We start from the raw sequence: 14241 nt of genomic DNA, 5'->3' as shown, positions 1-14241 counted from the left end.
TGAGATGGGTTTATTATGAAAAGTGGTGTGGACAGTTTTTGTGAGCTGATGTTACTTTTTAAACAAGACACTGTTTTATATCAATGAAATATTACGGTTACATTTGCTTTAAAAACGCCAGTGTCACAGACTGAGACTGTTGTTCACCATTTTATTTCAACAGTAGATGGCGCTGTCTGCCTATAGGTTTTGCATTGGCAACAGACTGTTGAATTTGAATTAGAATATTTTTATTTTTATGAAACCATGACAGACTGACCAAACAAAGGAAAACATTTTGTTGTCACCCTGAAATGAAGCAAAGTAAGAAAATCAAACGCAGGTCCTCGATCTTCGGGGGTTGCTCACAGGGCTCCTGCAGGGATGAAATCAGCTGTTACCAGGCAGATTTCCACCGTAATTACCAGTCAGTATATATGTATGTGGGAAGTATCATACCATCATCCTCAAAGCTCCTTTTACCCATCAGACCCACAAAGGTTTGAAATTTATGCCCTGGGAATGAAAGAATCCGTTATAATGCTGAACAGTGTCACTCTAAAATATTTGCTGCTGAAAACAAGCAAATTAATAATTATAGACTGCTTACGTTTACGAGTTGGCTGCGTTTTTGCTGTTCGGGGGAAATAAATGAAATCAGACCGGAACGCAACAGACCGCGGTGAAATTAGTTTTAAGTTGGATATTCGACAGACATTCACCCAGGATCCAGTGAAGGCTTTTTAGTCAGTTCACCCAGTGACGGTTGTATAAGTGCGGTTAGCTCACCTCTGATGGCTCGCTTTTAACCAACGGGGGTTAGCTTAGGGACCATCAATAAATTACAATTGTGAGAACAGTGTTATGGGAGAATCATTATTTATTTCAATAGCTTCAAAGTCATGTGACACAGGGACTTCAAACCAATGCCGAATTGTAGTACTACACTGGGCAAATGAGACACACCCCTTCATATTTGATTTGAGTGCATTTTTTTATTTTATATTAATATTTATTCATAATTTATTGAAAAAAATGCTGTTTTTTTTCAATAGCTTCCAAGTCATGTGACACAGGGACTTCAAACCAATGCCGAATTGTAGTACTACACTGGGCAAATGAGACACACCCCTTCATATTTGATTTGAGTGCATTTTTTATTTTATATGAATTTTCATTCATAATTTATTGAAAAAAATGCTGTTTTTTTTCAATAGCTTCCAAGTCATGTGACACAGGGATTTCAAACCAATGCCGAATTGTAGTACTACACTGGGCAAATGAGACACACCCCTTCATATTTGATTTGAGTGCATTTTTTATTTTATATGAATATTTATTCATACTTTATGGGAAAAAGTGCCTTTTTTTTCAATAGCGTCCAAGTCATGTGACACAGGGACTTCAAACCAATGCCGAATTGTAGTACTAGACTAGGCAAATGAGACACACCCCTTCATATTTGATTTGAGTACATATTTGAATTTATATGAATATTTATTCATAATTTATGTAAAATAATGCCTTTTTTTTCAATAGCGTCCAAGTCATGTGACACAGGGATTTCAAACCAATGCCGAATTGTAGTACTAGACTAGGCAAATGAGACACACCCCTTCATATTTGATTTGAGTGCATTTTTTATTTTATATGATTATTTATTCATAATTTATGTAAAATAATGCCTTTTTTTTCAATAGCGTCAAAGTCATGTGACACAGGGACTTCAAACCAATGCCGAATTGTAGTACTACACTAGGCAAATGAGACACACCCCTTCATATTTGATTTGAGTGCATATTAAAATTTATATGAATATTTATTCATAATTTATGGGAAAAAGTGCTGGTTTTTTTCAATAGCGTCAAAGTCATGTGACACAGGGACTTCAAACCAATGCCGAATTGTAGTACTACACTAGGCAAATGAGACACACCCCTTCATATTTGATTTGAGTGCATTTTTTATTTTATATGAATATTTATTCATAATTTATGTAAAATAATGCCTTTTTTTTCAATAGCGTCCAAGTCATGTGACACAGGGACTTCAAACCAATGCTGAATTGTAGTACTAGACTAGGCAAATGAGACACACCCCTTCATATTTGATTTGAGTGCATATTTTATTTTATATGAATTTTCATTCATAATTTATTGAAAAAAATGCTGTTTTTTTTCAATAGCTTCCAAGTCATGTGACACAGGGATTTCAAACCAATGCCGAATTGTAGTACTACACTGGGCAAATGAGACACACCCCTTCATATTTGATTTGAGTGCATTTTTTATTTTATATGAATATTTATTCATACTTTATAGGAAAAAGTGCCTTTTTTTTCAATAGCGTCCAAGTCATGTGACACAGGGACTTCAAACCAATGCCGAATTGTAGTACTAGACTAGGCAAATGAGACACACCCCTTCATATTTGATTTGAGTACATATTTGAATTTATATGAATATTTATTCATAATTTATGTAAAATAATGCCTTTTTTTTCAATAGCGTCCAAGTCATGTGACACAGGGATTTCAAACCAATGCCGAATTGTAGTACTAGACTAGGCAAATGAGACACACCCCTTCATATTTGATTTGAGTGCATTTTTTATTTTATATGATTATTTATTCATAATTTATGTAAAATAATGCCTTTTTTTCAATAGCGTCAAAGTCATGTGACACAGGGACTTCAAACCAATGCCGAATTGTAGTACTACACTAGGCAAATGAGACACACCCCTTCATATTTGATTTGAGTGCATATTAAAATTTATATGAATATTTATTCATAATTTATGGGAAAAAGTGCTGGTTTTTTTCAATAGCGTCAAAGTCATGTGACACAGGGACTTCAAACCAATGCCGAATTGTAGTACTACACTAGGCAAATGAGACACACCCCTTCATATTTGATTTGAGTGCATTTTTTATTTTATATGAATATTTATTCATAATTTATGTAAAATAATGCCTTTTTTTTCAATAGCGTCCAAGTCATGTGACACAGGGACTTCAAACCAATGCTGAATTGTAGTACTAGACTAGGCAAATGAGACACACCCCTTCATATTTGATTTGAGTGCATATTAAAATTTATATGAATATTTATTCATAATTTATGGGAAAAAGTGCTGGTTTTTTTCAATAGCGTCCAAGTCATGTGACACAGGGACTTCAAACCAATGCCGAATTGTAGTACTAGACTAGGCAAATGAGACACACCCCTTCATATTTGATTTGAGTGCATTTTTTATTTTATATGAATTTTCATTCATAATTTATTGAAAAAAATGCTGTTTTTTTTCAATAGCTTCCAAGTCATGTGACACAGGGATTTCAAACCAATGCCGAATTGTAGTACTACACTGGGCAAATGAGACACACCCCTTCATATTTGATTTGAGTGCATTTTTTATTTTATATTAATATTTATTCATAATTTATTGAAAAAAATGCTGTTTTTTTTCAATAGCTTCCAAGTCATGTGACACAGGGACTTCAAACCAATGCCGAATTGTAGTACTACACTAGGCAAATGAGACACACCCCTTCATATTTGATTTGAGAGCATATTCGAATTTTATATGAATATTTATTAGTATTTTATGGACAAAATTTTTTGCGTACATTTGTGAGATATGCAACTGTTTGTTTATTGCCAGGAAATTTTTGAAGAACACACCAATAAAACAAAATTTCAACAATTTAAGGCAGGTCTGTACAATGATTCAGGTTGACTAATATCCCAAGGAGCAGTAGGTGGCGATAATGCACCTGTACTTGAATGACAATCTCATATAATTTGCAAAGAAGAAGAACGAGGTAGAAGACAGTGTAGAAAAATAGACAACAAGGAAAAGGAGTTTGCTCTTTAAAAACAACATGGGGCGTTTCAAAAAAGGCCAGAGGCAGAGGAGTACAGATCTCTGGCAAAAAGCTGGAGGTAGAGATGTTATAATCAGGTCTTTCATTTTTCATGGTTTTACTGAGGTAAATATTACACCTGAACAGTGGAGCTCAGTCACACTTACTCTGTTTAAAAACAACAACAAAGATCATCTAAAGTGGTTGAAAGTCATATGGTTTGAAGACAGACAAGCAGTCCGGACAGAGGGGCTTAATGCAGGTAAGTTGTTGAGCCCCCAGAAGTTTTGTAATGTTAGCTTAATTTTTGGTTAGACTACATCAAACTAAAGCAATTTGGATGTAATTAATAGAAATAAAAAAGGGAGTAATAGAATAGAAATTGTGAATTAATAGAAATTCACAAATTCTATGCTATTTCATGTCAAAATATTGGGTCAGTCTCCATCATAACCAAGAATGTCATTATTTTTTAAACCTATATTTATTCACTGTGGTTGAATTAAAAATTTGATTTGCTTATGTTTTTTAGGTTTGACATATTTTTTAGTTAATTTAGTAATTAGATTAATTACTTTTGGGATATTTTTATGTTTAGGAAAAGAAGTCACTGAGAGAGAAAGGCTTGAGGAGACAGCTAAAAAAGACGAACATTGCAAGGTTAAGAGAAAGGAGACAAGGAGCAAAGCTCTGCAGACAAGTAACAGACAAGAGAGCAGAGTAACTGACAAACCAGATAAAGACACGGACAATGGAGAAGAGCTTAGCAGTGTAAACATAGAACAGATACCAACAGGTGAAGAAGACAGGGACAGTACACCTGATGAGAGCAAAACGTGTACCACACAGCTGCAGCATGACACAGAGAGTCGAGAAGAGGACATAGATGCATATAAGAAGACTTTAGGCCAGACAAATGAAAAAGTCCTTCCTAAAAGTAAAAGTGGGAAAGGAAAGGGAAAACTGAGAACTAAAACAGATGATCACTTTGAGCAAACTGACTACAGAAAGTGCAAAGCAGGCCCAAAAGTGTTTAAAATTGTGATAACAAGAAAACAATGGAACAAAATTAAACCTAAACATGGGGGAACAAAACTCATTCCCCCATGGACCGATACATTTTATCATGCATTTCTGAAAAAAAATCCATGCTGTACACTTGCTTTTAAATATCAGCATGTCAAGACAAGCGATAGCCGTAAAAAGAATTCCTCATTTTTCCGTGCCTCAGCTCAATGTGCATTTGATGGATGCAAGGCTGTCTACGTTTTCTCCAAGAAAAACAAACCAAAATCAAAGGATAAAAATATTTCCTTTAAAGTGAAGCGCAATGGGGAAGTAACACACCATAAAAATCAAACACGATCTAGACCAGCAAAATACCTGCGAAGAGGGAAGATTGCCAAAGCTCTTACCAATGGTGTCAGTAATTATTATTACTGTATGCTGAAAAAGACACCTGTTGAAGAGATCATGGCTGGGAACATAACTAGAAGCCTCACCAAGGATGTTTTGAAAAAAATATCCTCTGAAGTGAGGAAGAGTGCTAGGCTCCATAACGACATGATGCTTGAACTCATGCTGACTCAAAAAGTAATTGCAGAGAGCAGCAGTCATGCATCATCAAAAGGCTATCTTCAGCACCTACAAATAAGTCCTTTTGCTGTACATTTACACACAGAAACTGGAATAAAGATTCTTGCTGAACACCTAAGAAGACCAACACCCATCACCCTCTACCTTGATGCCACAGGTGGCGTGGTTCAGAAAATCCCGGATCAAAATAAACGAGTGTTATATTATGCTCTCGTTTTGCCAGGCATGGGCAAAGACAAGCCTCCCTTACCTGTCACAGAACTGATTTCCAACAGCCATTCTATTCCATCTATTTCCCATTGGCTCATGGAATTCACAAGGAAGTTGTCTCACACAACAAAAAGACAAATAGCACAAGTCGAGACAGATTACAGCTGGGCTCTGATTAACAGTATGCTCATCTCCTTCAACAAGGAGAATATTTCAGTGTACCTTGCCAGAGCATTTGATATAGTGTCTGGACAAAGTGAACCTATTCCCCACTTCACTGTGCTGCATTTGTGCTCTGCCCATATCATGAAGGCTGTATCCCAAGCATTTGGCAAAAAAACAGGAGACAGAGGCATACATGAGTTTGCCGCATTCAGTTTTGCTTACCTCCTCAACTGCACAAGTATGCAGGTGGCCCTTGAAGTTTTTTATCACATGTGTGTGCTTTTTGATGCAGAGGAATACACTCATTCGGTAAACCAGAGCAAAATGTACCTCAACAAGTGTGTTTTGCAAACCCAGGACATGAAGCTGGAAGAAAGTGGACATGTCATTGGAGAGGAGGAAAGACCAAGTGAGAAACCTGCTGACAGTATTTTTGGAAAATCACCTTTCACACGTGCTTTTCAAGTCAGACGGGACCAAGCTGAGTGTGACATCCTGTCAGATGATGCAGTTGGCATTAAAAACCATTACCACTGTCCGGGTGTCATCGATGTGCTGTTAAAAAACTACATGGGGATCTTACCGTTGTGGAGTGGTTTGTTGCTCGGGGATCTGTCACGGCATGGAAAAATCAGAACCTGTAAAACAGATGGAAGTGCCAAAACTAGGGATACCAACTGTCATGTTGAGCTCTGGTTTGGTTTGGTCAAACACTCCATCCTTTTAAAGAAAAGGTACCTGAGACCAGCAGAGTTCATTTCCAAAATGTTTGCCTCAATCCAAGGAAGATATATAGAGCACATTGGGCAACATAATTTGCCAATGCAGATTTTGGATAAGAACTTTGCAAGTTGTAGCAGGCCAGATGATGACCATGAAGAACAATGGAACAAGCGGGACAGCTCTGTTGGTCACTCCAGGTCCAAGTCAAAGTACTTCAATCCACCCAAAACACTATCAAAGCCCAAGAGCCCACATGCTGCAAAAGTAAAGAGAAGAGGAAAAAAAGTGGATCAGGATCAATCAGATAAAGACAAAAAGGTAAATATATTTGAAATAATAAACATTTTACCAAACAAATAAGTATAGTATAGGCTTGACTGGGGAAAAGTGCAGGAGAAAGGACATGAAGCAATATAGTATAATATGAATTTTGGTCAGTGTTTCAAAAAAGCGATCCATATGATTTATCATGTAAATTTATTTTCGGGACATACATTTCCCAATAAATGGGAACAATGTTGTAAAGGTACAACTACTAGGCCGTTCATCCTCAAAACCTTAAAGGTTAGGTATAAAGTACAAAACTGCTTGTAAATACACTATATAACATGGTATAAATAGAAGAAGAAAAACACTACATGGTAAAACAGAAAAATGGCCAATTCTAAATGTTGTTCTGCTGTTTTCTTAAAATAAGGCCTTCCTTCAAAATTTATTTAAAGTTTTTTTCTTTCAATACCCAGACTGTCCATAGTAACCAGCATGTATTGACTTCCTGTTAATCCTGACTTGCAGTTAACCTTATTGTGGAAAAAGAGGGACACAGAGGTGGTCGTTGCATTGGTCCCTTCACAGATTAAGGGGCGCAACATCCTTATCCACCACAGTGAGCTACGCACACTTCGACCACACCAGTGGTTGACAGGGGAGGTACGTGAGTGTATTTTAAGTATATAAAGATTCACTCTACAATGTAGGATTTATTGTATTTACATTTTTAGAATTACATCAAGGAATGTTCCGAAACTCAGAAAGGAAAGTTCCACAAATGTTGGAATGTGTAATAATTGGCTATTATGTTGTTTATGCCAGGTTATTGAGGCCCTGTTTCATGTTGCTGCCCATACATTCAGTGTGGTGGACACCATCTACTTGATGAGTCATTACACTACAGGTGGGATACTGTTCGGTGACAGAACTGAGCTACCCCGTCACAGTTTACCAAAGGTAATATGCTGTATGTGTTTTGTATGGTTTGTTTTGTTTGTGCGCGGTGATGGTGTGTGGTGGGTTTGGGAAATGGAAGTTTACACTCATTATCTACATACAGTAAAACATGGGCTTAGAATCAATCAAGTCTTCATTACAAACAATTACAAAATTGAGATAATGCATTACTTTATCCTTGTTCCTCGTTCAAAGTGTGCTCACCAGGAAAAATCCCCTCATTAATCCTTTGGTTGAAAGTAAATGTTTTCTATTGGATATCCTTACCAACAGTTCTCTAAAGATAAATACAAAAAGAAAGGGCATCAAAACACATTTGTCAGTGGATAACTATGGATTTGTCATTAGAAGTCTGTATGTTTGTTTTCATCATTTTGTATTTCATACAATTGTAGGTAAACTTTGAGAACTATGAAGCTGTTCTGTCATTTGTGCTTGTCAACAACAACCACTGGAACTTTCTGGTTTGTAACTCTGTTGTTATTTGTTATTTTATTATTTTGTATTTGTCTTCGAATGTACACCATTTCACTTTTGAAAAGCAATGAAACGAAAAGTATTTGTGACTAAGATACATTTCCTTTTTTCTGTGACAGTACATTAATGCTAAAACCAGCACAGTATTCTTGATGGATCCAGCCCCCATGTCATCTGAATTGGAGGACTCTAAACGGGCTGCTAAAAGAATACAGTAAATCAACATTTAAGCTTTTTTTTAAATTTGATTATAAATATGTCTACGGTGAGTTTTGAAACCTGCAATAATAAGTTGGTGTTGAAGTGTACAAGGTAGATTTAATTGTTATATCACAATAGGGTTGTAAAATTAAATCCAATACCCTTCTGCTACAACGCAGACGTTATTCAGTACAGAACACTCATAAAATAGTGAAATATTTTGCATGGAGCAGTGCTGAGGATGAATTTGAATTAGAATTTAAAAGTCTAACAGCCTGGGGAAAACACTGGCCTGCAATCTGGTGGTATGACAGCAGAGACTTGTATATCTCTTACCAGAAGGCAGCAGGGTGAACAGGCTGCAGACTGGGTGGGTACTGTCCTTTAGTGTCCTTGGGGCTCTGTAGGCACCTCACCTCACCAATATCACTGATGCTTAGTAGATGGGTACCAATGATCTTCTTGGCGGTTATAATCACCCACTGCGGAGCCCTCCTGTCCTGGGCCGTGCACATCCCATGCCAGGTGGTGATGTTTCCAGTCAGGATGCTTTCTATGGCTTCTCTATTAAAGTTGACAAGAATTTGGCATGGGAATGTAGAGTTCCTAAGATTCCTTGAGAAATTTTTTATTACTTATATAAAGTAGCCTAATATTTATGACTGCCCTCTCCCCATCCCTCAAGCATTTGCAATGATGAGATGAATACAAACATTGGTTATTCACTAGTGGTACCAAATGTCTGTGAGCGGATATTATCTTTTGACCTACACACTGTATCTGTTTAAAGTGTATTAACGTTTACTTATTCAGTGAATACTTCAGGATGAGAAGGACATGCCACAGCAAAACAGACTGGGTGGATGTAAAGTGGAAAGGGGGAGTTATGTGCCACCCAGTTCAAAAAGACGGAAGCAGCTGTGGTGTGATTGTTGTTAAGGTAAGCTAAGGAGATCATTTGATTTTTATGTTAAAAACAATTTTATGTGAATCAAATCTGTTTCTACAGTATTTTTGTGAAGCATTCTTGTCATGGGTGATTGTCCTCTATAATGTACCTCCCATGTTAGTTGTATCTGTTGTATTACTATCCAATGAAGAAGAAACACCCTCTGTAACAGTAGTGTTGTGTGTTTAGATGGCAAACGCTGTGATGGAGGCCTTCCCTCTGATGCCAGATGTTAGATTTGAAACATCAAAAACGCACATGACAAGGGAGAGGAGAGATCTAGCTCTCCAACTCCTAGAAGCATCAGGTACATGCTGTAAATTATGCATACAGTATACCTACAATATACTTTAATTAAATAAATAATATATTGTAATAATTTTTTCAGTCTTTGATGAGCACTCATGTTGTGCTATGTGTGCAGCCTTAAGGCCTCCGGGATCTGGACCCCCCATTACAGACTGGGTGAGTTGTGAAGCAGCGATCTCATGTTTAATTGTGATGTAGACCTACTTGAGTATGGCTGAGGACAAGTCAACTAACACAAAGGTCAAACCAATGTGTATACACACCTTGGTTTGTAATAAACCACTCAAAGCACTTTACACCAAATATAAACCCACCCATTCACACACACATTCATACAACGATGGCAGAGAAATACATGCAAGGTGCCAACTGCTGATGAGAAAGAAACTAATACTCGTTCACACACACTCACACAACAATGGCACAGCCTTCTGAGCAAATACAGAGGGGGCATATATCTTCCATGTAGTGGACAACCGCTCTACCTCTAAGCAACAGACATTGAAATAAATATATATATAAATATGTTATGAAAGATTTTTTACAATTCCACAGGTCCAGTGTGATGGCTGTGAACGGTGGTTCCATGCTCAGTGTGTGGAAATGGACAGCACACAATATGAAGAGGCAAAGAAAGGAAACTGGGAATGTCCGTTGTGTAAATAAAGTGTTTCTTTGAAATCTGCTCAATGCTGTGGAAGAAAATGACTGACTCTGTGTGGTACAACTGCAGTTGTACAAGAGGTGTGTAATATGTGTAACGGGTAGTAGTACAATTCGGCATTGGTTTTGAGTCCCTGAATCATTTGAAATGGAATCTATTGAAGAAAAAAATATAAATATTAATATAAAATAAAAAATGCACTCAAATCAAATATGAAGGGGTGTGTCTCATTTGCCCAGTGTAGTACTACAATTCGGCATTGGTTTGAAGTCCCTGTGTCACATGACTTGGAAGCTATTGAAAAAAAAAGCATTTTTTTCAATAAATTATGAATAAATATTAATATAAATTCGAATATGTACTCAAATCAAATATGAAGGGGTGTGTCTCATTTGCCTAGTCTAGTACTACAATTCGGAATTGGTTTGAAGTCCCTGTGTCACATGACTTTGACGCTATTGAAAAAAACCAACACTTTTCCCATAAATTATGAATAAATATTCATATAAATTTTAATATGCACTCAAATCAAATATGAAGGGGTGTGTCTCATTTGCCTAGTCTAGTACTACAATTCCGCATTGGTTTGAAGTCCCTGTGTCACATGACTTGGACGCTATTGAAAAAAACCAGCACTTTTTCCCATAAATTATGAATAAATATTCATATAAATTTTAATATGCACTCAAATCAAATATGAAGGGGTGTGTCTCATTTGCCTAGTCTAGTACTACAATTCAGCATTGGTTTGAAGTCCCTGTGTCACATGACTTGGAAGCTATTGAAAAAAAAGGCATTATTTACATAAATTATGAATAAATATTCATATAAATTCGAATATGTACTCAAATCAAATATGAAGGGGTGTGTCTCATTTGCCCAGTGTAGTACTACAATTCGGCATTGGTTTGAAATCCCTGTGTCACATGACTTGGAAGCTATTGAAAAAAAAGGCATTATTTTACATAAATTATGAATAAATATTCATATAAAATAAAAAATGCACTCAAATCAAATATGAAGGGGTGTGTCTCATTTGCCTAGTCTAGTACTACAATTCGGCATTGGTTTGAAATCCCTGTGTCACATGACTTGGACGCTATTGAAAAAAAAGGCATTATTTTACATAAATTATGAATAAATATTAATATAAAATAAAAAATGCACCCAAATCAAATATGAAGGGGTGTGTCTCATTTGCCTAGTCTAGTACTACAATTCGGCATTGGTTTGAAATCCCTGTGTCACATGACTTGGACGCTATTGAAAAAAAAAGGCATTATTTTACATAAATTATGAATAAATATTCATATAAATTCAAATATGTACTCAAATCAAATATGAAGGGGTGTGTCTCATTTGCCTAGTCTAGTACTACAATTCGGCATTGGTTTGAAGTCCCTGTGTCACATGACTTGGACGCTATTGAAAAAAAAAGGCATTATTTTACATAAATTATGAATAAATATTAATATAAATTCAAATATGTACTCAAATCAAATATGAAGGGGTGTGTCTCATTTGCCTAGTCTAGTACTACAATTCGGAATTGGTTTGAAATCCCTGTGTCACATGACTTGGAAGCTATTGAAAAAAAAGGCATTATTTTACATAAATTATGAATAAATATTCATATAAATTCGAATATGTACTCATATCAAATATGAAGGGGTGTGTCTCATTTTCCTAGTATAGTACTACAATTCGGCATTGGTTTGAAATCCCTGTGTCACATGACTTGGAAGCTATTGAAAAAAAAGGCACTTTTTTCAATAAATTATGAATAAATATTCATATAAATTTTAATATGCACTCAAATCAAATATGAAGGGGTGTGTCTCATTTGCCTAGTCTAGTACTACAATTCGGCATTGGTTTGAAGTCCCTGTGTCACATGACTTGGAAGCTATTGAAAAAAAAAGGCATTATTTTACATAAATTATGAATAAATATTAATATAAATTCAAATATGTACTCAAATCAAATATGAAGGGGTGTGTCTCATTTGCCTAGTATAGTACTACAATTTGGCATTGGTTTGAAATCCCTGTGTCACATGACTTGGAAGCTATTGAAAAAAAAGGCATTATTTTACATAAATTATGAATAAATATTCATATAAATTCGAATATGTACTCAAATCAAATATGAAGGGGTGTGTCTCATTTTCCTAGTATAGTACTACAATTCGGCATTGGTTTGAAATCCCTGTGTCACATGACTTGGAAGCTATTGAAAAAAACCAGCACTTTTTTTCAATAAATTATGAATAAATATTCATATAAATTTTAATATGCACTCAAATCAAATATGAAGGGGTGTGTCTCATTTGCCTAGTATAGTACTACAATTCGGCATTGGTTTGAAGTCCCTGTGTCACATGACTTGGACGCTATTGAAAAAAAAGGCATTATTTTACATAAATTATGAATAAATATTCATATAAAATAAAAAATGCACTCAAATCAAATATGAAGGGGTGTGTCTCATTTGCCTAGTCTAGTACTACAATTCGGCATTGGTTTGAAGTCCCTGTGTCACATGACTTGGAAGCTATTGAAAAAAAAGGCATTATTTTACATAAATTATGAATAAATATTCATATAAAATAAAAAATGCACTCAAATCAAATATGAAGGGGTGTGTCTCATTTGCCTAGTCTAGTACTACAATTCGGCATTGGTTTGAAGTCCCTGTGTCACATGACTTGGAAGCTATTGAAATAAATAATGATTTTCCCATAACACTGTTCTCACAATTGTAATTTATTGACGGTCCCTAAGTTAACCCCCGTTGGTTAAAAGCGAGCCATCAGAGGTGAGCTAACCGCACTTATACAACCGTCACTGGGTGAACTGACTAAAAAGCCGTCACTGGATCCTGGGTGAATGTCTGTCGAATATCCAACTTAAAACTAACTTCACCGCGGTACGCAACAGGTCCTAAACATAACTACAGCATTAATTTGTATGAAATGCATTCAAATTGCTCTACCAGACTCTTTCTTCCTCATGAGCCCAAGATATCGGCGTGGTCCTGGTTTTCTGGTCATTCTCACTAATAAATCTTGAATTTCTTCAGAGTTTGGCCATTTGTTCTTGTTTGAAGCATAAGAAAGGGATAAAACATTGCAAGTTTATCTCTGTGTAAAAAAACTTTTTTTCTAACTTCAATAAACCATCTTACTGAGAATATATAAACAGGAAAGATATTATATATAAAGTATTATAAGTTGATTTGTGTTTCAGTAAAGCTTTTTTCCAACCGAAAATCTTTTGGGAAACGCTGGTATTGAAATGTCTTTTGTTTTCATGAATGACAAATTCTAATACATCCACAAATGGAAATAAGATCAGTCTTACCTCTCCGATGCCTTCTCTCCAGTTGTCAACATCCAGTTCTTGACAGAAAACATTTGTCAGAAGCAACACAGCTATAACAACACATTTAACTAGCTCCATCATTGGAAACCGTGCGTAATTTCACTCAAATGCCTCTGAATACAAATATTAAATATGAATCTTTTATATATCTTTTATATTTATCCTGGATTACAGATAACAATAAATATTTGTGCGCAGGTAGTCTGCACCTTGCTGCGGGATTATAGAGAAGAGACACCAGCGCGTCTTCCCTGGTGATGCACCATTGCACCACGGGGTCCAACGCTCCATTTACGCACAAGGGCTTTTACGCACAACTGGAGTGGGTGATTTCGGTAATTATGCTGTGAGTCACAGGGATTTATTTTGACATATCTTATAAACTTTATGTGTTTCATGCGCTGGGTACTTAGCCTACATAGATCATTAGACTGACCAACTGAGAGTGTCAACAATTCAACTCAAGACCAAAACTGACTTCCTGGCCCCA

The 14241-nt window shown here is 36.0% G+C and overlaps 2 protein-coding genes across 3 annotated transcripts; one reads left to right on the top strand and one right to left on the bottom strand.

Annotated features, from left to right (window-relative positions):
• Positions 1–208: 208 nt before the first annotated feature.
• LOC119897073 (protachykinin) lies at positions 209–14015 on the bottom strand. 2 transcript variants are annotated; one of them, XM_038710624.1, is made up of 5 exons: positions 13731–14015; positions 13363–13465; positions 590–613; positions 439–495; positions 209–355 (listed from the first exon to the last, which is right to left on the bottom strand). In XM_038710624.1, the coding sequence occupies exons 1-5, from the start codon at positions 13830–13832 to the stop codon at positions 345–347; spliced, it is 297 nt and encodes a 98-aa protein (XP_038566552.1). In that variant the 5' UTR covers positions 13833–14015; the 3' UTR covers positions 209–344. The 2 variants fall into 2 exon arrangements, with proteins under 2 accessions (XP_038566552.1, XP_038566551.1); XM_038710623.1 differs by lacking the exon at positions 209–355 and having other exon boundaries at positions 365–495.
• LOC119897068 lies at positions 7095–10398 on the top strand. The gene is made up of 8 exons (XM_038710615.1): positions 7095–7471; positions 7634–7768; positions 8164–8232; positions 8365–8459; positions 9260–9386; positions 9585–9702; positions 9784–9860; positions 10260–10398. Exons 2-8 carry the CDS (start codon positions 7697–7699, stop codon positions 10368–10370), a joined length of 669 nt encoding a protein of 222 aa, XP_038566543.1. The 5' UTR covers positions 7095–7471; positions 7634–7696; the 3' UTR covers positions 10371–10398.
• Positions 14016–14241: the final 226 nt, after the last annotated feature.

The sequence above is a fragment of the Micropterus salmoides genome, unplaced genomic scaffold, assembly GCF_014851395.1.
Source record: "Micropterus salmoides isolate LMB-PRFRI ecotype aquatic unplaced genomic scaffold, ASM1485139v1 Ms_hic_scaffold_11, whole genome shotgun sequence".
NCBI lineage: Eukaryota > Metazoa > Chordata > Actinopteri > Centrarchiformes > Centrarchidae > Micropterus > Micropterus salmoides.
This window is presented reverse-complemented; position numbering and strand designations above follow the sequence as displayed.

Coding starts and splice junctions, on each gene's coding strand:
- LOC119897068 (XM_038710615.1), top strand. CDS start 7,697: ATGAGTCATTACACTACAGGTGGGATACTGTTCGGTGACAGAACTGAG. Junction 7,769..8,163: donor CCCGTCACAGTTTACCAAAG/GTAATATGCTGT, acceptor ATACAATTGTAG/GTAAACTTTGAGAACTATGA. Junction 9,861..10,259: donor GACCCCCCATTACAGACTGG/GTGAGTTGTGAA, acceptor ACAATTCCACAG/GTCCAGTGTGATGGCTGTGA.
- LOC119897073 (XM_038710623.1), bottom strand. CDS start 13,832: ATGATGGAGCTAGTTAAATGTGTTGTTATAGCTGTGTTGCTTCTGACA. Junction 13,466..13,730: donor GGAGAGAAGGCATCGGAGAG/GTAAGACTGATC, acceptor GCTTCAAACAAG/AACAAATGGCCAAACTCTGA. Junction 614..13,362: donor CATGAGGAAGAAAGAGTCTG/GTAGAGCAATTT, acceptor TCCCCCGAACAG/CAAAAACGCAGCCAACTCGT.